Below are 23,636 nucleotides of genomic sequence, written 5' to 3'. Positions count from 1 at the left end.
AAATCGAGCTCTTTGGCATCAACTCAACTCGCCGTGTTTGGAGGAGGAGGAATGACCCCTAGAACACCATCCCCACCGTCAAACATGGAGGTGGAAACATTATTCTTTGGGGGTGTTCTTCTGCTAAGGGGACAGGACAACTGCACCGCATCAAAGGGACGATGGACGGGGCCATGTACCGCCAAATCTTGGGTGAGAACCTCCTTCCCTCAGCCAGGGCATTGAAAATGGGTCGTGGATGGGTATTCCAGCATGACAATGACCCAAAACACACAGCCAAGGCAACAAAGGAGTGGCTCAAGAAGAAGCACATTAAGGTCCTGGAGTGGCCTAGCCAGTCTCCAGAACTTAATCCCATAGAAAATCTGTGGAGGGAGCTGAAGGTTCGAGTTGCCAAATGTCAGCCTCGAAACCTTAATGACTTGGAGAGGATCTGCAAAGAGGAGTGGGACAAAATCCCTCCTGAGATGTATGCAAACCTGGTGGCCAACTACAAGAAACGTCTGACCTCTGTGATCGCCAACAAGGGTTTTGCCACCAAGTACTAAGTCGAAGGGGTCAAATACTTATTTCCCTCATTAACATGCAAATCAATTTATAACTTTTTTGAATTGCGTTTTTCTGGATTTTTTTGTTGTTATTCTGTCTCTCACTGTTAAAATACACCTACCATTAAAATTATAGACTGATCATTTCTTTGTCAGTGGGCAAACGTACAAAATCAGCAGGGGATCAAATACTTTTTTCCCTCACTGTATATATATATATATATATATATATACATACATACAGAGAGTTTCCCCTCGTTTCAATCCATGGCATCTTTCCCAGGTCATGCCAGCAGAGCTTCAGATCTCACTTCCCAATCTTCTGCATGGATTTCATCGCCTTGCTCTTTTGTTCCATCTCTGATCTGTTCTTCTTGCCTTGGGGGCCAGTCCTTGTGTATCTTTCGGGGCCTCGTTCATGCGGTATGTACACTCGTTTGGTGCCGGCACAGCGCAACCGCAGCCGGGGAGGCGGGGCCCTCTCTCTGTATGGTGTTGACAGAGGGCCCCGTGTCTCTCCGGCAGGATTGAGCATGACAACACAGGGATGAACGCCAGCTGGTTCCTGGACAGGGTGGTGGTGACGGACATGAACAGACCCCACCTGCGCTTCTACTTCGCCTGCAACAACTGGCTGAGCAAGGAGGAGGGCGACGGCCTCTTCGTCCGGGACCTCCTGGGCAGCCTGAACCCCATGGATGTACCAAAATGTAGGTCCACACTTATCTTCTGTCTCCAGTTCACAGACCCACTCTCGGTTAAAACCTATGTGACGCAGATCCCACATCCCCTGTGTAGGACTGCACTGTTCGCCACCCTTGAGTGTGTCGCTCATGGGGAGGCCCAGCCCAGTGCACTTTACAGGTAGCTTTAAATCTAGAAACAGACCAATAATTAAAATATTGGCTCAATTTGGATGGAGAGAGAAGCAGAACATAAGACCATAAGAGTGTGTCCAATCGAGAGGAGGCCATTCGCCCCATTGTACTCGTTTGGTGTCCATTAATAACTAATGCCTCATTTCCACTAGCCACATTTATCTGCAGCTCAGCGTGGCCGTGCTGTGCCCGGGCGTTTCCACTGGGGCTCAGCTGCACCTCTGCCTGTGATGGACTAGTTTCAGGAGCGCAGTTTTGTATATCGTATCGGCTGAGTCCCACACGGGTCGGGTCAGTACTGTGACGTCATGACGCAGCGCGTCTGCACTCTGACACTGTAACTACAGTGATGGCGGCCGCTCTGATGCGAGAGATTCGCTAGAAACTTTTCACAAGAAGGACTATGTGTGTTTACCTTGGGAAACGATTAATCTGGAGCAGTTATTAATGTACAGTAGAAACGTGCCACACAGGATTAATTGCTTGGCACAGAAAGACATTTAAGAGTGTTTGAAAAGATCGCGACAATCCTACCAGAGAAAGGACTGCATCGAACTGCATACAATGTGCCCTGACGAAATACATTGCTTTTTTGTTATAAATACACGCAAACATGAAATATTGCTTGTAAATTCTCTCAAAATTATTTAAATGGCACGGTTTTTAGCTTCCCCCTGTTTACACTATCTTAAAACTATTAAAATGTTTAAAACAGAGGCTAATTTGTATGTGATCAATCATATTTTAATTATATTTGTAATCCCTCGTTATCGCTATAACTATATGTTAATGGTAATCCAAATATAGACGCTTTACCGACTGCAGAAATACAAACCTTACAACCTCACACAACTGAGCGATTAATACATTCATTACAGTGTCAAAGGTATTTTTAGAGGAATCCCATTCGCAATAAAAGCTGACGCCCCGCTATGTTATTGATGTGATTTTTATTTTGCACATTGATAAAGCTGCAGGTTTACAGAGAAAACATGCTGACACTGAATTTGTGAAAACTGTTCAGTAAGTTATGGATGCCAGAGTGTTGTAGTCGTATTTATATACACATGTACGAGTTTTGCTTAAGAAACTGTCTGTAACTGTCACACTGTATTTCATGATATAGATGTGTAGTGGCTACACGGGACAGATTTAAACCCATCACACTGTATTTAATATTGCAGCGCAGCTCATTCTCCCACAGATAAATAATAAGGGAGAATACCTGGATACTCAAATTAAGCTCTATGTTAATCGGATCATGATACAGGGAGAAGTGACACGGTTATTTACGATGCGCTGCTAAACAAAATAAACTGTATTGTAATTTGTTTTATATATTGTTTCAATGTGTCCTGGTTTCGACTTTTGAATATCTGTTATAACTTATACTATACGACTGTGTTAGATATCGTAAAAGCATTTCAGCCCAAATTTTATAGCACTTTAATGTTAGCGATATTTCAGCCTCCAGTTTAAAACACTAAATCCCAGAGTGCTGAGTGTCCAGATGCGGTTTGACCTTTGGTGTCTCTCAGTCTCTTCCTAGGGCAGCTGGACCCACGACAGTGAGTGGAAACGCTGCGGGCACAGTGTAGTGTACAGGTACAGCCCGGCCGCGCTGAGGTGCAGCTGAACAGGGGAGTGGAAACGGGGTATAAGTGATCAAGGATCCTATCCAGTCTGTTTGTGAATGTTCCCAAATTGTCTCTTCAGCCACATCGCTGGGGAGTTTGTTCAGATTGTGACGCCTCTCTGTGTGAAGAAGTGTCTCCTGTTTTCTGTCTTGAATGCCTTGAAGCCCAATTTCCATTTGTGTCCCCGGGTGCGTGTGTCCCTGCTGATCTGGAAAAGCTCCTCTGGTTTGATGTGGTCGATGCCTTTCATGATTTTGAAGACTTGAATCAAGTCCCCACGTGGTCTCCTCTGTTCCAGGGTGAAAAGGTTCAGGTCCTCAGTCTCTCAGTAGGTCATTCACTTCAGATCAGGAATACGTCTGGTTGCTCTCCTCTGAACTGCCTCTATTGCCTCTCTGAAGGCATCGTGCTGTACTGTGATGTAGCAACACTCCTCATATTTAGCACTCACTGTGGTTTTCTTGTGTTTCTTTATGGTGAAAGTGTAGCTGCAGACATTCACTCACACGAGTTATATGGTCCAGTGGCTTGATTGAAAGTGATGTTTTTTATTTTTTTATTTGAATGAAGCTAAGGCTTAAACAGAGTCTCAGAGTCTGTGAAGGCATTTATTTCCTTTAATTTATTTTACACACATTTGCACATTATAATTGAAAACTATAAAATGGAAGTGATTGGAAAGGGCGACTCCTGATTTCCTGATTTAAATACAAGACTTCTTGTTACTCGTTCCCACGCAGACCACAGAGCGAACACTCGGCCGCACCCCCGACACCGAGCACGAGGGTCATGGGTATCATAGCAACAACAACACAGCAGACTCAGTGACAGAGGCGCAGCAGCTCGGGGGGGTGTAGTCATACATCTTAACGATTAATTACAACATAAGTGTATTGCTTTTGGGAGAGACCGAGGCCGGGCTGAACTCCAGACGCCACTAGAAATGCTTGTGCTCGACACACACAGCCTCCGCCGGCTCTGGGAGTGTTCAAACGACCCGGTCAAAGCACCACAACGCCGGAGGTCACAGACTAGAGGACTACTGTTCAGAGAGATGTGTGATTTAGAGATGACTGGCTGTGCAGAGCTTGTGCACCGACACCTTCAGGCCAATAATCCTGAAAGAGACAAGCCAGCCAGACACTGGGGGGTTCAGACGTGTCCACGCATGTGTCCAGACAGTTTCCCAGGAGACTCTCAGACCTGGTCGTCCTATATTTAATGATGTACTTATTGATTCATATTTTGAATAATTGAAAGGGTGTTAAGGATCTAAACTGGAGGGCCACAGGGGTCAACTACTCCCTCCAGTCTCAAGATCACCCAGGAGAGCCTCCGTTCGTCCGGCAGGGCCCCGTACAGAAGCCCTGGACAGCACGGTCCTCAGGGCCAGCAGCAGTGTCCCTCTCTCCTCGTCACTGATGCTCACCATATGTCCTGACCGAATGCCCAAGCCCCGCCCCCCCCGCCTGATTGTAAATGAGGTGTGATTGTATTTGTGTTTTCTTCTCAGTGAACAAGTACATCGTGAGCGTCTTCACCGCCGACATGAAGGGCAGCGGCACGGACGCTGACGTCTTCCTTAATATCTTCGGGGAGAATGGAGACACAGGTAACCGTTGCTGGCGTTATATTTGTGTGCCAGCAATACTGCAGTGAAGAATTGAATCATTTAACATAAGCTGTGCATTAGATTTCATCCTCAGTTGTGTTGGGGGCCCCTGAGTCCGCAGGAATGTGTAGTTGCTTGGTAACTGCAGTTTAACACAGATGTTTGAGTTCTGGAGGTGAGAAAGGGTCACGATGAGTCAGTCGTTACAGTTTCTGTTCTTCTAGCTTAAGAAATGTGACAAGCATTTTCCTCCTGGTGTGTTGATTCGCTGTGAGGGAGCACTGCTTTATCGCTGTCGAATTCCCCATGTCCCCAGGGGAGAGGAGGCTGGACAACGACAAGGACAACTTCGAGCGCGGCACGGAGGACAAGTTCACCATCGAGGCACCAAACCTGGGCCGGCTGCGGAAGATCACCATCGGCCACAACAACAAGGGTTCGTCAGCCGGCTGGTTCCTGGACAAGGTGAGCGCGGCCCTCCGCTCGCTCCCTCCTTTGCCGCGGCACCGGTGCCCTTTGAACAGGGCTTCACTGTGGGTTCATCATAATTGTCCAGTGGTTTCTCAGCTTTGATTTGTGCCCCCCAGTGAGTCACAAACAGGCTGGAAACACAGTCGCCCATCATGGTCCCCATAAACCCTCATATACAACAGGTTTAGTGCGGTGCTACTTGTCCTCTGCCCTGCAGGTGTGTACTTATTAATTCTCCAGAAGAGTCTGTGTGGAGATGTATAGACTGGTTCTGCAAACAATGACGCCCCCCCCACCCCAACCCCCCCCAACCCGTCACTGCTCCTTATAGAACCATTCCCATGGTAACCAGCCCAGAGGTCCTCATCTAATTGTCTCTCTCGTGTGACACGATTTAGGCTGCCGCGCTCAAGAGACCTGTCTGCTCTCCTCTCCCCTCTGCTGGGCTCAGACAGAGACATTTTGCAATAGAGTTTAGATTTGTGGTGAATGTTACAACACTCTGCACAGAAAGCGCAGTTCCAAATATTTCCAGTTAATGCAACTGAACGAGATACATTTTTTGAGGTCATCGCAGGATATCTCCTAGCCTGACTGCCAACAAGAAGGGGAGGATTGCTAGTGTGGTTTATTCATGTGTTTATTTCGCATGTCTGTAAATCAGTGAGCAGGGGGATTACGTAGTCTGGGATGATTTCTGTGCTCGGGCCCTGCGGAGATTAAGAGAAGCCCATCAATCCACTCGGGCTCCTGAACCGACACCACAACGTCCTCCTCAGAGGTCACAGAGAGGACAGTTCTTCAGCCTTAATGCGTTTCTCCTCCTGGCAGGTGTGGGGGTGGCGTGATATTTATTATTCTTCTAAAAACCTACAGCAGTCTGTTCTTATTGTCTCAGTATTGTCAATCGGTTTTGATACAGTATCTGTCAACAAATATTACACATTTTTCGTAACGCACAATCTGTATTTACAGAAGATTAAAAAGAAAACAATGTTAATAGACTTTTTATAGTTAACACCTCCAGGCCTGCCCTAGTCTGAGCCCTCACTGTGTCCTGTGTCCAGGTGATCATCGATGACATGGGGAACAAGGCCGTATACGAGTTCCCGGTGAACCGCTGGTTTGCAATGGACGAGGACGACGGGAAGATCCAGAGAGATGTGCTGGTGGGGGGCACTCAGCCCACAGGTACGGACAGCCCCTCCAAGCCAAGCCACACACAGCAAACACGCGCACTGTGGCTCCGAACCTCGATCGCTCATTCGGAGCCCTTCAATAAAACCCTTTTATAGGGTGTACTTACCAGGCATCCACTTCATTGCCAGAGACACACAGAGCCCATACAGACAGCTGTCCCCACTGCATTGTGGGATATGATCTGGTCTGTGTTCGCTGTGCGATATGAGAGAAAGGAATCTATCGTTTGGTTTTCTACATACAGATACAGGACACATTGTATTTTTCCACTTGTTTACTTTCTTGTTTAAATTTAAATGTCTTGGCCGTTTCTCATCTGACAGTGAGGTTTCTAACCCCTAGTCCTGCACAGTTCAAAGCCGCCCGCTGTGAGTCTGAATCAGGGCCGCACTGTGGCACTGACAAGCCCCCGCGGGGGGAATCTGACCGCGCTGTCGTAACCGTATCCCGCAGGTATTGTCTACAATGTCTCTGTAGTGACGGGGAATGTCAGGGGCGCTGGCACCAACTCCAAGATTCACATCCTGCTCCACGGCTCCAAGGGGCTGAAGAACAGTGGCAAGGTGTTCCTGGAGGGCGGCCAGTTTGCGCGCGGGCTGACGGACATCTTCAACGTGGAGATCGCCGCGCTGCTCAGCCCCCTCAGCCGGGTGACCATCGGCCACGACAACAGCGGGGTCAGCGCCGGCTGGTACTGTGAGAAGGTGAGCTGTTCACCCATTCCCAAACTCCACCCCAGCTCAGGCTGAGAAGACCATGGACAGGTGACTTAGATCTGAATTAATTTGTAGAGGGATGCGATTAGAATTACGTGGAGGTGAAGGTGACCTCTAAAGTGTTGGCTAGCATATCTGAACCCCTTGTGATCCCGACACTGTGATCCGTTGGTCAGCTGCGCTCCTGTTTCATGCTGTGCTCCTCGTGTCGCCGCGTCACAGGTTGTGGTGTACTGTCCCTTCACCGGCATTGAGCAGACCTTCCCCTGCGGAAAGTGGCTGGACGAGGATGAGGGCGACGGGCTGATCGAGAGGGAGCTGTACGAAATGGTGTCACTGCGGCAGAAGAGACAGAAAAGTACGTTCTCCGATGTGTTTCCGTACCCAATTAGGGATAGAAGAGGGATCTTTAGGGTCAAGCGGACAAGCGGGCAGCTCTGCATAACTTCCCTTTACCCCAAAACTGTAATGCCTCTGTCCATTCAGAGCTGCACTGCCCGTCTCTGTAAAGTGTCCTTGTGTCTCTTGTGCCCTGTCTAGAACATCCCTGGTCCCTGTGGATCTGGACCAGTGACCTGAAGGGAGCAGGCACTGACGCCAACGTTTTCCTGCAGGTTTACGGGGAGAAGGGAAAGTCGGATGAGATGAGGCTGGACAACAACTCGGACAACTTTGAAGCCGGACAAGTGGACAAGTTCATGGTGGGTCTAAAACTGGCATTCCCCATTTCAACGAGACCCAGGCTGGCCGTTGAGTCGCTCTGGGATTTTAGGTGCACGCGCTCTTGTCCTGTAGCTGTACCCTTGTCAGTTGCAGTCGATATTACAGCCAGGAGAAACGTTTAAATTAAATTGATTGTCTTGTCCCCGATGTCTCGCAGATCGAGCTGCCTGATCTGGGGACGTTGTTCAAGCTCAGAGTCTGGCACGAGAAGCGAAGCCCATTTGCAGGATGGCATTTAAACAGGGTGAGATGCGGGGCTGCCAGCAAAGGGCGATGAAATTTGTAATTCATTTAATGTATCGATCTTTGCCTTGACTTCTGGAACAGCTCCCCCCACCATGTCGGTTCTGAGAAGTAGATTCGGAGCGGCGTGCTGCCGAGACGCTTATCTCTGCCGCTGAGATGGTTATTTTGATAGAAGCTTATCGATACAAAACAGCATGGATACAGAAGAGTCAACTACGCGACAGAAAATGCATTAGTGTAGCTGATAAAGATGCTCTTGTAAGACAGTTTTATTCTGTGTCTGTTAATTGGACATGTATTCATCCTACACAGCAATGATAACAAACATAATGAACAATAAATACTGCTAATGATACAACACGGGGTTGTGAAAAAATCCCAAATAAAATACCTCTTATCGCAACGCTGCCTTTGACCGCACCACACAACAGGAACACAAACGTCTGTCGAAGAAGGACGAACAGAGAGGGGTTGAATGTGAAAGGACACCTTTGTAGAGATGCCAATCCTTCTGTCTTGTTCAAGGTCACACTGATGAAGACGCTGACAAAGGAGAAATACAAATTCAATTGTGGCCGATGGCTAGACATCAACGAAGACGACAACGAGATCATCAGAGAGCTGCCGGCACTGGGCGAGACGGTCAAGGATCCTCTTCTATGTGAGGGAATAGTGACCCGAGCCCCGGAGGTTCAGGTGTTGGGTGCATGTTGGTGTTGGTAGCAGAGACAAAGCAGGGGTGGGGTTTAAAGTTAATTCATTACAGACAGACCTGGGTGTGATGCAGAATCGTTAAGGTTGTTCCACCCTAAAGTGTTTCAGTCGCAAACCCTCCATGTCTGAGTTTGGTTACCACTGTAATCTCAGTGTCCTCGGGTATAAGTGACCATGCTTTCTCACAATGTCTCCGTAGGGATGAAACACATTTTGTTGCTGCTGTTGTTGTCGTTGTTCGTCTTCTTCTAACTGGACAATGCCTTGCTTCCTAGTAAAGAAGTACCGAATCACCATCTACACTGGGAAAGTGAACGGCAGTGGCACGGACGCCAGTGTGTTCCTGTGTCTGTTGGGGGACTTTGGGGACACCGGGGAGAGAGTGATGTACACCAGCAAGAACAATGTCAACAAGTTCGAGAAGGGCAACGTGAGTGAGACATCCGACTGGGACATCACATTTTCATTACAGCCTGATCTGTACAATAATGTCTGTGAAATGAAAGCTGGGGGGCGTCTGCTGTGCGGTCACCTAGTTTTGCTCCACATGATGCAATGGTGATCCAGGAGAGAAGCCAGGCAGGTGTTCTCCTTGTGTCGGTCGAACTGTGGGACGTGGTGAGATGCGTCCGTCTTCTGTGGAGTCTGCATGTGTTCCCTGCGCCACTCGGGTCATATTGAAAATATACCCCAGTGCAGATCCAGTGCTTTCAGGCTGTCTGTGTTGACGCAGAGACCGCCATGCTCCATGCAGCCATGCCACTTTGCATTAGTTTTGGCCGCAGTTCATCTCTGACTCACAGCATCCGCTTCCCCGGCAGCTTCGTATGCCCGCTGTTCTGGGAGGATGGAGGAGTCCCCTTCGGCCGCCTTGTCTCCCTCCATCTGTCAGAGCGCTGTGTGTGAGAGACACAAGCAAACAAACACAGAGACAACAACAAGGGTGCCCTCTCTAAATTTATTAAGATGAGTGGAGTAGGATTCAGATTAGCCAAGGTATATCACAGCTGTTTGAGGCTTCTCTCTAGTGCTTATGAATGTGTGAGACCCTAGGAACATAAGAACACAAGAAAGAACATAACTGAGTGATCCAAGGATCCTATCCAGTCTGTTTTTGAATGTTCCCAAATTGTCTCTTCAGCCACATTGCTGGGGAGTTTGTTCAGATTGTGACGCCTCTCTGTGTGAAGAAGTGTCTCCTGTTTTCTGTCTTGAATGCTTTGAAGCCCAATTTCCATTTGTGTCCCCGGGTGCGTGTGTCCCTGCTGATCTGGAAAAGCTCCTCTGGTTTGATGTGGTCGATGCCTTTCATGATGTTGAAGACTTGGATCAAGTCCCCACGTAGTCTCCTCTGTTCCAGGGTGAAAAGGTTCAGTTCCCTCAGTCTCTCAGTAGGACATTCCCTATGTTCTGAAAGTGTTCTCGCACCGGTCTGAGATTTACAGCATTATACAAGAAATATGTGCTGTAGTTTGCTATTTAATGTATGTATTTACCTCTCTATCTATTTATCTATCTAGTAATGCACACTTATGTGCAGAAGACACATCGGTTGCTTCTTCAGAACCTTTCAGTCATTAAATGAATTAGCCTTTCTCTATCCTCGCTCTGCTCACCGTGCTCTCGTTCCATACAGGGTATAATCTGCCAGTAAACAAATCAAACCTCATCTTATAACGTCAATCACAATCAGCTGAGCTCCCACAAGCCCCATGGCCCCTGCAGTAGTGTAGTGTCCTGGCACAGGGCATGCTACAACACCGAGTGTGTGGACAGGGATCGTGGTGGTGCTGAGTGAATTCACCCCATGGCTGACTCTGTCCTGTGTTCCCCGCAACCCCCTGACAGGCGGACGAGTTCCTGATCGAGGCGGTGTCGCTGGGGCAGGTGCGGAGGGTGCGCATCGGCCACGACGGGCAGGGCGGCGGCTGCGGCTGGTTTCTGGATAAGGTGATGGTGAGGGAGGAGGGGCAGCCGGAGACACAGGCCGTGGAGTTTCCCTGCAACAGGCGAGTCTTAAAGGACACGGTCCAGTTCCGCGTTCTTTGCCTTTGTTTACTCGTTTGCTGCTTCCAGTTGTATCTGTGAGCGACGTCCTCCAGCAGACAAGGACAGACCATAAGACACTGTGACTAAGCGTCTCCGCCCTCAGGAGATTGGTGTTATTCTTGGACACAAAACTATATTTTAATTTGTATGTATTTGGTAATTCATTTATTTATGTGTGAAAAATACAGCAAGACCTTAAATTGTACTAACTGTATGTGATTTCACAGTGACATGTCAGAAGTCTAGCCATAAAAGTTACCCCTCCTTTCACAGGCACACACATGGCACATACATGAGCACATAGGACACCATTTTCGCTCTGGTTTTGCAGGTGGCTCGACAGGAATGAAGACGACGGGCAGATTGTTCGAGAGTTGGTCCCGTCTGGAAATGCACAGATGCTTCACAGTAAGTCATCACAGTTAACTGGAAGTCGTGATCCTGCACAGTATTTTAAAGTACCAGCGTCGATAAGAGACACAGTCCCTGTAACATGCCCGGTGATATATAGTCTTGCAATAATTCAAATCATTTTTTGGGAGAATACCCCTCCTGGGATGAATGATGGTATCACAGCAGAAGGATCTAACCCTCTCTGTTCCTCAGACATCAGTTACCACATCTCGGTGAAGACGGGCAACATCAGTGGCGCCAGCTCTGACTCCAAGGTGTACGTGAAGCTGTACGGTGAGAAGGGAGACACCAGCAAGATGATCCTGGAGGTCTCCAAAAACGACCTGCGCAATTATTTTGAAACTGGACGAGTGGACATCTTCACCATCGAGACCTTCGATATAGGAAAGGTACGTCTCTTTTATTCATGTCTTCCTCCTCTCATATATTATATCATACAGTTCAAATATGTTGTTGTTTTTTGTGTGATTCCTAATAGCTTTAAAAGTCATTTACAGTTGTTATTAAGATTAAGATTATATCATTGAATATAATTCCTTCCACATTTTCTAATGTCTATGGTATGCCCATTCATTTCTTACAGATCAACCGACTCCTCATCGGGCACAATAACGAGGGCCTGCGCGCCGGCTGGTTCCTGGACAGTGTTCAGATCATGGTGCCGGCACACGGCAAGCAGTACATGTTCCCCAGCCACCGCTGGCTGTGCAAGGACGAGGCGGATGGGAAGGTGGAGGTGGAGATCTACCCTAGCGAGATCTTGGACATCGATAAATGTACACGACAAGCCTGCTCACCTCTGCTTGAGTCTGTCTGTGACCCCATATGAGTGTGTGCAGCCCTGGCCCTGAAGAGCCACAGCTCGGCCTCGGTCTGGAGTCGGACCCTCCTGCTGGGCCAGGAATTACTTTAATGGGCTGATGGTGTGTTCGGTTATAGCGTGTTGGCTTGCTTGTGTGTTTTTACATCTCTAATCAACCGTTGACCAGTTAAAACCACCTGTAAGGCTCGTGAGACTGGACTGTGGCTCTTGGGGACAGATGGACAGAAGGTGTAAGACTCATAACATGTGTGAGGGCTTCTGCAGAAACGCTCAATGTGACCCCTGTCTAGCATGAAGTCTTTTAAAGTCTTTCTGTTTCTGATTCTCCTCGCGTTTGTGTTTGTTGTTTCTCAGTGACTAATTACGAGATCACTGTGCTCACCGGGGATGTCCGCGCCGCCGGCACCAACGCCAACGTCTTCATCCAGGTCTACGGGGAGAGTGGGAAGACGGAGTTCATTCCCCTGAAGAGTCGATCGAATAATTTTGAACGCGCAACGACGGAGATATTCAAAGTTTGTAAAATGCACCAAGTATTTGTTTTTTCTGCTCTACTTTATCGGAAGCTGATGTTGTGAATTTGCTTTTACTACAAAACACCCTTTTTGTATTTAAAATGTTTGTTTTTTAAATAAAACTGAACTAAAATTACATTTTCTGAAGTACTGGTTTAGAAACAAACTTTAACTTCAGCCTGATTTTGTCATTTAGTTTGGCCTCTACAGCACTGAGGAGAAAAATAGTTGTAATTTTGATAGAAAAGTGGTTCAGCTCTTGTAGGTCTCCCTTTCTCCACCATAAACCCGTGAACTGCCCTGCAGATCGAGGCTGCTGAGGTGGGCAAGATCTTCAAGATTCGCATCGGCCACGATGGCAAGGGAATCGGCGACGGCTGGTACCTGGAGTCCGTTGTCATCAAGAGGCTCACCATGGCCACAGCGCCCAAGGAGGACAAGAAAGACAAGAAGAAGAAGAAGAAGAAGAAGGGAGAGGAGGAGGAGGAGGTGGTGGACACCCCGGGGGAAGTGGTGGAGACCTACACCTTCCTTGCTCAGCGCTGGCTGGCCAGAGACGAGGAGGACGGGGAGATAGTGGTGGAGCTGCTGCCTGAGGACAGTGGGGAACTGGAGGGTAGGTAGGAACTCCAGTCCCAGGCTTCTGGAGTGTTGTAGGCCTCGCTAGATAAATAACGATCTTCTGTTGTGATTCTTAAGTATGTGCGAGTGTGTGTTTTTTATTTGTTTTATTTAGTAAAGCTTGTTGATCGTAATGCTTGGTTATATTCATGTATGTCTTTGCTAGATTTTGAAATGCCCTTATCTAGATGTTAAAGCTGGGGAATTCAGAAAACAATACAGCATGGAATTGGGACTGTGGAACAAAACACCCTTAAACAGACAGTGAAAAATCTGTCAGAATATGTCCAATTTAATATAAACTTTATAGTATATCCATGTCTTAGAGACAGATTTCCATTTCGGTTTAGATAAAGGGCTTTTTTTTTGGCAAAAAGAAAGAGAAACTCTTGGTGTGAAGTGAACTCAGCGATTGTCTGTGACTTGATACAGAGAACACATACGACGTCCACGTCTTCACGGGCAGCGTCTGGGGGGCCGGCACCGACGCCAACGTCTACATCAATATTTATGGGGAAATGGGAGACACAGGAGAGCGCCACCTGAAGAAGTCCAATCACCTCAATAAATTTGAGAAAGGACAGGTACGGTGGTTTCTGTGACTGTTTGTTTAGGTTTAGTTTACCTTGGCGTATGTTATAAAAATAGCTGCGGCACGGTTGTGTTCTCCCAGCGCAGTCAGGTGATTCGCTGGGCCGGCAACAAGAGACGGGCACCCAAAACCTGATAGTTCGTCTCCAGTGATTCGTCATGTTTGTGCTTTGTGTCCTTTAACCCACTGGGGATTTCTGGCAGATTAAACAATCCTTTAGTAAGGGGAACCTCTAGGACTACAACAATTCGATTGGGTAATACTGCCTTGTGGGGGTTCGTTTGTTTAACTCATTTGTTTGTGGTAAATTGTGTAAATGTTAGTCTACACACTAACTGTTTCAGTTTATAAGCTAACGTGCCATAACCAGGCATTGCAAACAGTTTGAGGAGAAGTTTGGATGTTTCTGTACGATATAATCTTGGATGCCTTTGTAGTCGATGGGAGACTTTGTCCACCCGTGTGACTAGAGTGATCAATCGTTGCCGATCTGACCTGCTGCGGTTCTCTGTCGTTGGCAGGAGGACATCTTCTCGATCACCGCGGTGGACATGGGCCCCCTAAAGAAGCTGCGCATTCGGCATGACAACACGCAGGCGCACTCCGCCTGGTTCCTGGACCGAGTGGAGATCACAGACAACAAGGACGACACCACGTGAGTACTGCGCTGTTGGGCCGACACACACCCCTGGGGAGGGAAATGGGGGCTCGTTTCAAACCTCGAGCTCACAGCGACTCTGCGTGATAGGGGGTTCAGGCATCTTTAACTTCTGGGTCTCAGGTGATACATTTCACACCTTTATATTGTTATGTTCCGTTTACATGTTTGCATTACGCTCGTCTATTGAAGACATTTTTCCTAAACCATTTACAGTCACAACATAAAATACGTAAAAAAAGTGTGTCTGGATAATATTGTCAGGGCTTTGAAACTGATAGCAGATACAGACGGTGTGTGAATTGCAATGGGAAGAAGACCCTCGGAGGCTGTGCAGGAGGCGTGACTTCTGTCATGTAAAGGACTTCATTGCTGTGTCTGTTACTGGGGTTGAGTCGAGGCTCAGCTCTCGGTCTCAGGGCCCTCCCTTGTGGCGGACTGTCATTATTACAGACCTTCACACACGGTGATGCGGTAGATACACATCGACTGCAAGGCTGCATTTTAAAATGCAAATCACAGGCACTTCATTACTTTATGTAAATGCATGTACAGATTAAACTCTGCTTCGATGTGTAGTAGTATTATGATTATACATTTTCACTACCTCAGCATCCAATACTGTAGTATTTTCAGTCCTGGTCTCAGGACCCCCTGCTCTGCTGTTTTTTGTTCTAACTGAGCTCTCGATTACATTACTAGTAGAGTACATAATTGAACCCTAATTTAATTAATAATTTGCCTAATCTGAGATGTTCAATTATTTTAAACAGTTGTAGAGTTCATTTTAAGTATGAAACTGTAGATGGAACTTGAAATCTCCAACTCTTTATAAGCTAAACAATTTAATAAGTAAAATTAAGCAAATTAGTTAAATTGAGGGGCCAATTAAGTAATTGAGAGCTCATTTGGGACAAAAACCACAAGGGCAGGGGCCCCCGGACCAGGATTGAGAACCAGTGGCTTCAGTGGAGGTTACAGTGATATCCACAGCCTCAGTTAAACACCAAACACTGTGTCAGCATCAGTGTAGCGTCGCTCTTTAATGACACGCTGTGGTTTCACCGTTCAGCTACTACTTCCCCTGCGAGCGCTGGCTAGCCATCGACGAAGACGACGGGCAGATCGCCCGGGAGCTGGTGCCTGTGGATGAGGCCTTCATGAAGAAGAACTCGGACAATGAGGAGCAGTCCCAGGCCACGCTGGGGCTCGAGCAGAAAGGTACAGCTGTCTGCCCGCGATGTACCCTGAGCCAAAACATGCATTTTGCAGTTGGAGAAAAATAGAATGGATTGAAATATCTGTCATTATTTTTGATGTATCAGTTTATGGGTTTTAGTTATGAATTGTTAACGTTCTCCTCATTTACGACCGTACAGCACATTCAGGCAGTCCTTTCATGACTCTTGTAAATAATGAAGAAACAACCATGAAGAAGAACTGACTGCTTTCCAAATGAAAATTTGATTCCCATCTGTCGTGTTGTTTCTCAGCTCAGTCTACCACCTACACCCTGCGAGTCAAGACTGGAGAGAAGAAGTACGCCGGGACAGACGCCAATGTCTTCGCCATCCTGTACGGAGAGAAGGATGACACAGGTAGGGACCTACAGGCTGTGGCAAGCTGACGCTTCTCCTCCCGTCAATCCCTCAACTAATCCTTGGTCTCTCCCTGTGACATTAATGTCATATTGTATAGTCCTTAGACTCTTGTAATGAAGAATTAGCAGTAAGATGTGGCTGGTGGTCTCACTCTTTTGCTTCGACCTTCACAGGGATCATCAACCTCAAAGCCTCCAAGACCAACAAGAATAAGTTTGAGCAGGGCCAGATTGACGAGTTCACGGTGGAGGCGGTGGATATTGGCAAGCTGAAGAAACTGCGAATTGGACACGACAACTCGGGTAAGAAGGGCCGGAGGAGCGGGCGATGATAAGGCAGGGGTCCGAAGGGCGCTGAGCTGGGGGTCTGTGGAGAGCAGCGCCGGGCTGGAGAGGTGCATCGTGACCCTGTGTGTCGCTCGTTCAGTGTGTCTTTGGGGTTCGGGGAATTAGGAGACAGCTTGTGAAAATGCAAGCATCACGCTCATCGCCTGCAACTGCCTCCTCCTCCTACGTCTGTGTGTGATTTCTATGTCTGTTTGTATATCATCCCCTTCTCTGCTTGTCTCTTTCTGTCTGTCTGCCTGTAATCAGTTTTCCCCGATGAACAGTACAAGTTGCCTTTCTGTTGTCTGCCTGTGTGTGTGTGTGTAATCCAACTCTCTCTCTCTCTCTCTGTATGTCTGTCTATATGTGTGCATGTGTGTCAGTGTGTGTGTGTGTGTGTGTGTGTGTGTGTGTGTGTGTGTCTATGTGTGTGTAACCCCTCTCTCTGTCTGTATGAGTGTGTGCGTGTCAGTGTTTGTGTGTGCTTGTCAGTGTACCTGCGTGTCTGTGTATGTGTGTAACCTCTCTCTCTGTCTGTGTGTGTAACCCCTCCCACACTGTCTGTGTGAGTGCATGCATGTCGGTGTGCATGTGTGTGTGTATGTGGGTGCGTGCATGTCGGTGTGCGTGCGTGTCTGTATGTGTGTAACCCGTGCTGCTGTGCTGTTGCAGGGGGCTCCGCAGGGTGGTTCCTGGACTGGGTGGAGATGGATGCCCCTTCGCTGGGTCAGAGGCTGCGCTTCCCCTGTGGCCGCTGGCTGGACAAAGCGGAGGACGACGGTGCCATCGAGAGGGACCTGTACCCAGCGGACCTGCAGACGGAGGAATACGTGCCCTGTAAGACCCGCGCCCAGCCGGGGCCCCCGGGGCACAAGGGAGTCCGGCCAGCAACATACAGGACCTTTGTGCCTCTGGGCCCCTGTGCTGGACCCTCGAGGGGTCATTCACAAACTGTCTCTCAAACAGCACAATTATTCCATTACTTTAATAGTGCATTCAAATCGAAAAGGCTTTTAATATATATACAGATGGGTGACAAATTAAAGGAAAAACTTGAATAAATGAGTGAAGGAACATAACTAAAGCAGATGCCTCCAAACAGGTGTGCTGCATGATACAATTACACAATTGACATCCTATTGTGCTCTGTACATGTATACAAATGCTGAGCAGGTCCAGCTGACCTCGATTTTGGATCAAGATGGCAAGAGGAAAGGATCTGAGTGACTTTAAAAGAGGGGTCATTATTGGGGCACGAATGGCAGGAGCTTCAGTCACACAGACGCTCAACTGACTCGTGTTTCAATAGGAACAGTGACTAACGTGACATCTGCATTGAGATCTATGGGAGAGACATCAGTCAATAGGGTTGGACATTGTGGTGGAAAGCGCACATTCGATGACCGTGATGCTCGTGCATTACTGCCATATAAGGAATAAGGAAAAACAGAAGAGCAGCTCTTTCCCAGGTGACTGAGAATGTCAATGCAGGACGTGATCAGACTGTGTCAGCAAGAACAGTCCCTCGAGAACGACACAGAGAGGGGTATTATAGTAGGGCTGCAGTGCAGAAACCCCTCATTACAAAGACAAATGCACACCAGATCTCAACCCAGTTGAACACCTATGGGAGATTGTGGAACGACGTGTTAGACAGCGCTCTCCACCACCATCATCAAAACCCCAAATCAGAGAATATATTTTGGAAGAATGGTGTTCATCCCTCCAGTAGAGTCCAGAGACTCGTAGAATCTGTGCCAAGAGCACTGAAGCTGTTCTGGGGCTCGTGGTGCCCAACACCTCACTGAGACGCTTTATGTTGGTTTTTCCTTTAATTTGTCACCCGTCTGTATATATGTATGTATGTGTGTGTGCATATGTGTTTGTATGTGTTTTTTTTATATATCTAATCAGTGCTGAATTAATTAACTTTCCCCACAGTCGTGCCATATGAGATTACCACCTTTACGAGCGATGTCTTCGGCGCTGGGACGAATGCTGATGTCTTCATCGTCCTCTATGGGAGAGACGGCATCTGCACTCAGCAGAAATCCCTGTGCGTCAACAAGAGGGAGAGGCAGATGTATTTCGAGAGAGGATCTGCCGATAAGTTCATCGTGGAGGTGAGCGTGGGCTGCACGGGCACAGCGAGGCCGTCCTGAGTCGGTGAAGGCTGGCATGATATGAGAAGACAGTGTCCAATTGAGAGGAGGCCATTTGCCCCATCGTGCTCGTTTGGTGTCCATTAATAACTCAGTGATCAAGGATCCTATCCAGTCTGTTTTTGAATGTTCCCAAATTGTCTCTTCAGCCACATCGCTGGGGAGTTTGTTCAGATTGTGACGCCTCTCTGTGCCTTTCATGATTTTGAAGACTTGGATCAAGTCCCCACGTAGTCTCCTCTGTTCCAGGTGAAAAGGTTCAGGTCCCTCATTCTCTCAGTAGGACATTCCCTTCAGACATGATACTTGGAGAGACTGAGGGAACTGAACCTGATGGGCCGTCTTGCTTTGTGTCAGACGAATGATCTCTAATAGGAAAGAGTTGCCCCTGCCTTCAAGCAGTGTTGACGTTTATAGCGGTGCTTCATGCTAAGAGCACAGTAATGGGCTACCGAGTGATGGAGAACAGGTAAACAACTCGAGGGCGGAGGGGGGTTGTGTAAAGGAGTCGTTTAGGCTTTTAGGCTTCGCCAGCCCCCTCGCCACCGCGAAACCTCACCATGGGCATTCGCCACTGTCTCTGCCGCAGCTGGAGGATGTCGGCGATGTCATCGAGAAGATCCGCATCGGGCACGACAGCCGAGGGTTGAACGCTGGCTGGCACCTGGACCGCGTAGAGATCAGGAGGCTCCTGCGCAAAGGAAAGGTGTGTACTGTAGTAAACTGTAGTATACCAGGGTACAGAAAGCACAGTCAAGAGCAGGGGAGGGAGAGTGTAGGAGAGTGGTAGAGCAGAGTAGACAGGTAGAGAGGTTAGGGTAGTAGAGTATACTAAATCATATCAAAGCAACGTACATGCAAAGTATACCCATGGCAAAACTGACAGTTTACACAGCTAATTTATTGTAGTAAATATTCCTTAAGGATGGACTCGGCAACAAGGTCTAGTGTGTTTGGGCTCAGACTGGGACTCCGGTGTCTCCCAAGTCCGAGAGTGTCGCTATGTGAGTGTGAGAGAGGCGGGGGAATTGGTGGGAAACAGCAGTCTGTGCACTTCTACTGTCCACCACCGTATGGTGCTGTAACCACCAGTTAGGAAAAAACAAGGCTCTGTGTTCAGGCTCCCGAGTAGCTGTGCCGTGGGGTGGCCCTGTTCGAGTTGCTCGCGTTTCTCCCCCTCAGGGGTCGGAGACCGTGATCTTCCCCTGCGAGCGCTGGCTGGCCAAGTCTGAGGACGACGGGGAGACGGTGAGGGAGCTCGTCCCCTCGGACATCATCCAGGAGAAGCTGCTCAGAGACGGCACGCTGAAGCGCTCCGAGACCGAGGTGGAGGACGCGCTCGAGAGTACGTGCTTATAGAACCCAAAAAAGGGTCTGCGTCATTGCTTCCCTTTTCAGAGGAGTTCTTCTTTACTTTCTTTCTTTCTTTCTTCCTTTCTTTCTTTCTTTCTTTCTTTCTTTCTTTCTTTCTTTCTTTCTTTCATTTTCTTTACTTCTTTCTTTCATGCCTAAGTGCTGTGGTATCCAAGGCTCTCAATAATACAATTAAAATGTAAAATTAAGCCTCAAGCGAGAGACAGGATGTCAGACCCTGTGTGTGTCTCTGAACCCTCAGCCCACATATACAAGGTGTCTGTGATGACGGGGGATGCGTTCGGGGCCGGCACGGATGCCAATGTCTTCCTCACCATCTACGGAGACCTGGGTGACACCGGGGAGAGGAAGCTGAGCAAGTCCGAGACCAACACCAACAAGTTCGAGAGGGGTCAGGTAAAGACAACTACTGCACTGAGTCCCCCCTCTCTGCACTCCACAGTGCAATCATTCGGTCCAGTGTGCATGTGTGTGAGCATGCAGTGTGGTAAGTCCAGACTCATTCTCAAGCGTGTAGAAGAATTGTAGTATACATGTATGTAGCCCATACGGTTACTGTCACACTCTCTCTAGCTGCATTACTTGGTAGGAGTGTCTTTCACACCTCGCCCTCATGTGGTCATGAGTCAGTATTGCTGATGCACTTGAAGCATTTACAGCACAGTATACAGTATATTCACATGTATGTATCAATAACCCATATCATACTGGAACATATTCTTTATACATGTATAAATCATATTTCCCATGAGCTCTTTCTGCTCTGGCTCTGTTCTGTGTGAGAGGGTGAGCGTGTCCTCAGTGCCGGGGTGGGTTTATAGGAGCTGTTTATGAACCGCCAGCGACTCGCTCTCAGCTCGGTCTCGCCGCCGTGACTCCTGCCTGCCTGGAGTTACAGACACATTCATGGGCTGCAGTCAGACCAGACAGACACATGAAGGGTCTTGCAGTGTGTCCATTGTTTGCCGTGTGCGGTTTATGCAGCCCTGGCATGTATCTGACCTTGCTGTTCGTCTGCTGAATGGCCGTCACTGCAATAATTGAGCACAAAGGGCCTTTTATGTCTGTATAGACTGTCTAACAGAACCTCTGACCTGTGGACCATCGAAGCAGCTGTGGAAGGAACTGCAGCTGCATTAGAATTAGAGTAAAACCCTTCACCCTGATTCACTGATATCGTTACAGTGTTGCTGTCGTAGCTGTTGTTATTCTTCATGGCTTGTGCTGTTTAATGTGATGTGTGCAGTCATTCCAAAAACCGATGGAGAAGAAAGATTATGGATGTTTATTTAAAGTCAGTCCCTCCCCAAGTGTCCCCAAGTGGGCAGCAGTGCCTCCTCTGTAACCAGCGTCCCGTGGCCCTCAGGTGGACAAGTTCACCATCGAGGCGGTTGACCTAGGGCAGGTGTACAAGATCCACATTCGCCACGACAACACCATGATGAGCGCGGACTGGTACCTGGAGCAGGTGGAGGTGGTGGACGTGGAGACAGAGGAGACCTACCTGTTCCTGTGCGAGCGCTGGCTGTCCAAGAAGAAGGAGGACAAGTGCATCGAGAGGACGTTATACGTGAAGGTAGGGGACAGCCCTGTACGTGGGCGTGTGCGTCGCTGAGGTTATTGTGGACGATGCCGGGATGCTCCGGATCTTCCGTTTCACACGTGTGTGACATGTTTTCCCAAAAATAGACGTGTTTTTTATATTCGGCTATCCACCTATTATTTATGTTTTCATTTTTACATATTGTTTGTACTATGTTTTTGTTATCACACTGTACTTGCAGAGGAAAATGAACAGGGAGATTCAATATTCTAGATTTCCTAGATACCAGCAGGGTTTTCTTCATAATATAAACAGACAATTACACATCAACTGAAAGGGCAATACCTGGATTTTCTGTGGCCAGTCCTCCGGAACATCACTGCGGGGAATTGTTTACTGTGAAAGTAGTTAAATGGAAGTGTGTATCACAGTTTTCAAGAATCTTTAACATTCCTCAAACACAGAGGTAAGTTTCTAGTCACCCAGATGCGTAGGCCTCCTGCAGTAGCTGCCGAGACCAAATTCAGCCGATCTGTGAGTTAATACAAGTAATCGTCTCTGTTATCATAGTCTTATGGGCTCCTGCACTGCTTTCAGGGTTACGATGGGGAGAGGACCAGCGTCCACAGCTCCAAGAAGAGTCTGAGAGGCTCCTCTGCTAGCATGAAAAGTCTGGACAGCAACATGAACCCCAAGAGCAAGGGCCGGAGCGAGGACGAGCCCGCAGACGAGGGGCCCAGTAAGAGCCCTTTAACACGAGACAGCTTGGATAGAGCATAAACAGGCTCATAAATCTGTACTTACCGGCACAGTCTGCTGCAGCTGCCCAGATCCGCCCCCCACTAATTACCCCTCATGTGTAAAAGCTTTTATTTCTATAATCTGTTTGGCTTTTAATTCGCAGACCCCCATCTCCCCCGACACAAACATGAAAACAATAACTACAACAGACAGGTTTGTTTTGTTTAGGGAAACTAAAGTACAGGTTTATGAGCCACTGTGTTCCTGTCCACAGCCATCCCCTACCACATCACCGTTTCCACCGGCACCGAGCGCGACGCCAGCACCACCAGCCGGGCCTACATCATCATCATGGGCCCCAACCACACCCAGACCGCACGCCTGTGGCTGGACCTGGCCAAGGACAAGCGGGGCTTCGCGGCCGGTTCCATGGAGAAGTTCGACGTGTCTGGAGTGGACGTGGGAGAAATTAAGAAAGTGGAGGTTAGTCTTAAGAACATAAGACAGTGTCCAATCGAGAGGAGCCCATTCGCCCCATCGTGCTCGTTTGGTGTCCATTAATAACTAAGTGATCAAGGATCCTGTCCAGTCTGTTTTTGAATGTTCCCAAATTGTCTCTTCAGCCACATCGCTGGGGAGTTTGTTCAGATTGTGACACCTCTCTGTGTGAAGAAGTGTCTCCTGTTTTCCGTCTTGAATGCCTTGAAGCCCAATTTCCATTTGTGTCCCTGGGTGCGTGTGTCCCTGCTGATCTGGAAAAGCTCCTCTGGTTTGATGTGGTCGATGCCTTTCATGATTTTGAAGACTTGAATCAAGTCCCCACGTAGTCCCCTCTGTTCCAGGGTGAAAAGGTTCAGGTCCTCAGTCTCTCAATAGGACATTCCCTTCAGACCTGGAATAAGTCTGGTTGCTCTCTTCTGAATCTTACTGCCCTCTCGGTTTGTTTCACAATATCAGTGTGAGAAATGATAGTACGCCATTAATTAATTGATTGATTGATTAATTACAATATATACCATAGTTGGCTGCTCACTTGCTGCGGCTCTGTAAGTGGGAAGGACCCCCTGGTGATAAAGCCCCCCAGCCAAGCAGAGCTGCAGGGTCACAATCAACAGCGATTACCGAACCCTCTCCGGGGGACGAGTCGATATTCCCAAGAGACGCTTCCCTTGCTGAGATAAGCTGCTGCGATTGAGTTGCAGTGATTTTCAGTTATTCTATTGAGTCACGTCTGAGCCCCATCAACGGGGCTATGGACTCATGGCTGACAGTGCCACACGTCACAGGTGGTCGGAGGGACAGCAGGGATCTCCTGTCTGTGTCCACTGCAGCCGTCTGAGCAGCACGGATCACAGGGGCCCAGCGCTCTCCTTCACCGGTCCCGTGGGGGCAGGAGGAGACGTTCAAGGTCTGGGTCTGAGAGAGCTGCACTAGCTGACTCTCCAGGCAGCGATCTCAGATAACGAGGCTCT

The 23,636-nt window shown here is 48.2% G+C and overlaps 1 protein-coding gene across 1 annotated transcript in view; it reads left to right on the top strand.

Moving 5' to 3' along the window:
• LOC136755175 (lipoxygenase homology domain-containing protein 1) overlaps window positions 1-23,636 on the top strand; it is a 60,246-nt gene that overhangs the window by 21,944 nt on the left and 14,666 nt on the right. Inside the window, exons 8-36 of the mRNA XM_066711637.1 lie at window positions 1,074-1,258; window positions 4,577-4,675; window positions 4,992-5,140; window positions 6,214-6,337; window positions 6,800-7,050; window positions 7,285-7,420; window positions 7,603-7,763; window positions 7,943-8,029; window positions 8,557-8,692; window positions 9,021-9,175; window positions 10,594-10,754; window positions 11,126-11,202; window positions 11,401-11,597; window positions 11,792-11,984; window positions 12,386-12,546; window positions 12,853-13,162; window positions 13,600-13,751; window positions 14,281-14,414; window positions 15,490-15,638; window positions 15,911-16,015; window positions 16,192-16,320; window positions 17,017-17,181; window positions 18,286-18,467; window positions 19,096-19,212; window positions 19,689-19,851; window positions 20,122-20,276; window positions 21,247-21,456; window positions 22,021-22,162; window positions 22,439-22,647. Coding sequence (XP_066567734.1) covers window positions 1,074-1,258; window positions 4,577-4,675; window positions 4,992-5,140; window positions 6,214-6,337; window positions 6,800-7,050; window positions 7,285-7,420; window positions 7,603-7,763; window positions 7,943-8,029; window positions 8,557-8,692; window positions 9,021-9,175; window positions 10,594-10,754; window positions 11,126-11,202; window positions 11,401-11,597; window positions 11,792-11,984; window positions 12,386-12,546; window positions 12,853-13,162; window positions 13,600-13,751; window positions 14,281-14,414; window positions 15,490-15,638; window positions 15,911-16,015; window positions 16,192-16,320; window positions 17,017-17,181; window positions 18,286-18,467; window positions 19,096-19,212; window positions 19,689-19,851; window positions 20,122-20,276; window positions 21,247-21,456; window positions 22,021-22,162; window positions 22,439-22,647 — 4,594 coding nt within the window. The remainder of the gene's footprint in view (window positions 1-1,073; window positions 1,259-4,576; window positions 4,676-4,991; window positions 5,141-6,213; window positions 6,338-6,799; window positions 7,051-7,284; window positions 7,421-7,602; window positions 7,764-7,942; window positions 8,030-8,556; window positions 8,693-9,020; window positions 9,176-10,593; window positions 10,755-11,125; window positions 11,203-11,400; window positions 11,598-11,791; window positions 11,985-12,385; window positions 12,547-12,852; window positions 13,163-13,599; window positions 13,752-14,280; window positions 14,415-15,489; window positions 15,639-15,910; window positions 16,016-16,191; window positions 16,321-17,016; window positions 17,182-18,285; window positions 18,468-19,095; window positions 19,213-19,688; window positions 19,852-20,121; window positions 20,277-21,246; window positions 21,457-22,020; window positions 22,163-22,438; window positions 22,648-23,636) is intronic.

This window comes from Amia ocellicauda, chromosome 8 (genome assembly GCF_036373705.1).
Source record: "Amia ocellicauda isolate fAmiCal2 chromosome 8, fAmiCal2.hap1, whole genome shotgun sequence".
NCBI lineage: Eukaryota > Metazoa > Chordata > Actinopteri > Amiiformes > Amiidae > Amia > Amia ocellicauda.
Note: the sequence above shows the minus strand (reverse complement) of the source record. Positions and strands in the feature narration are given on the sequence as shown.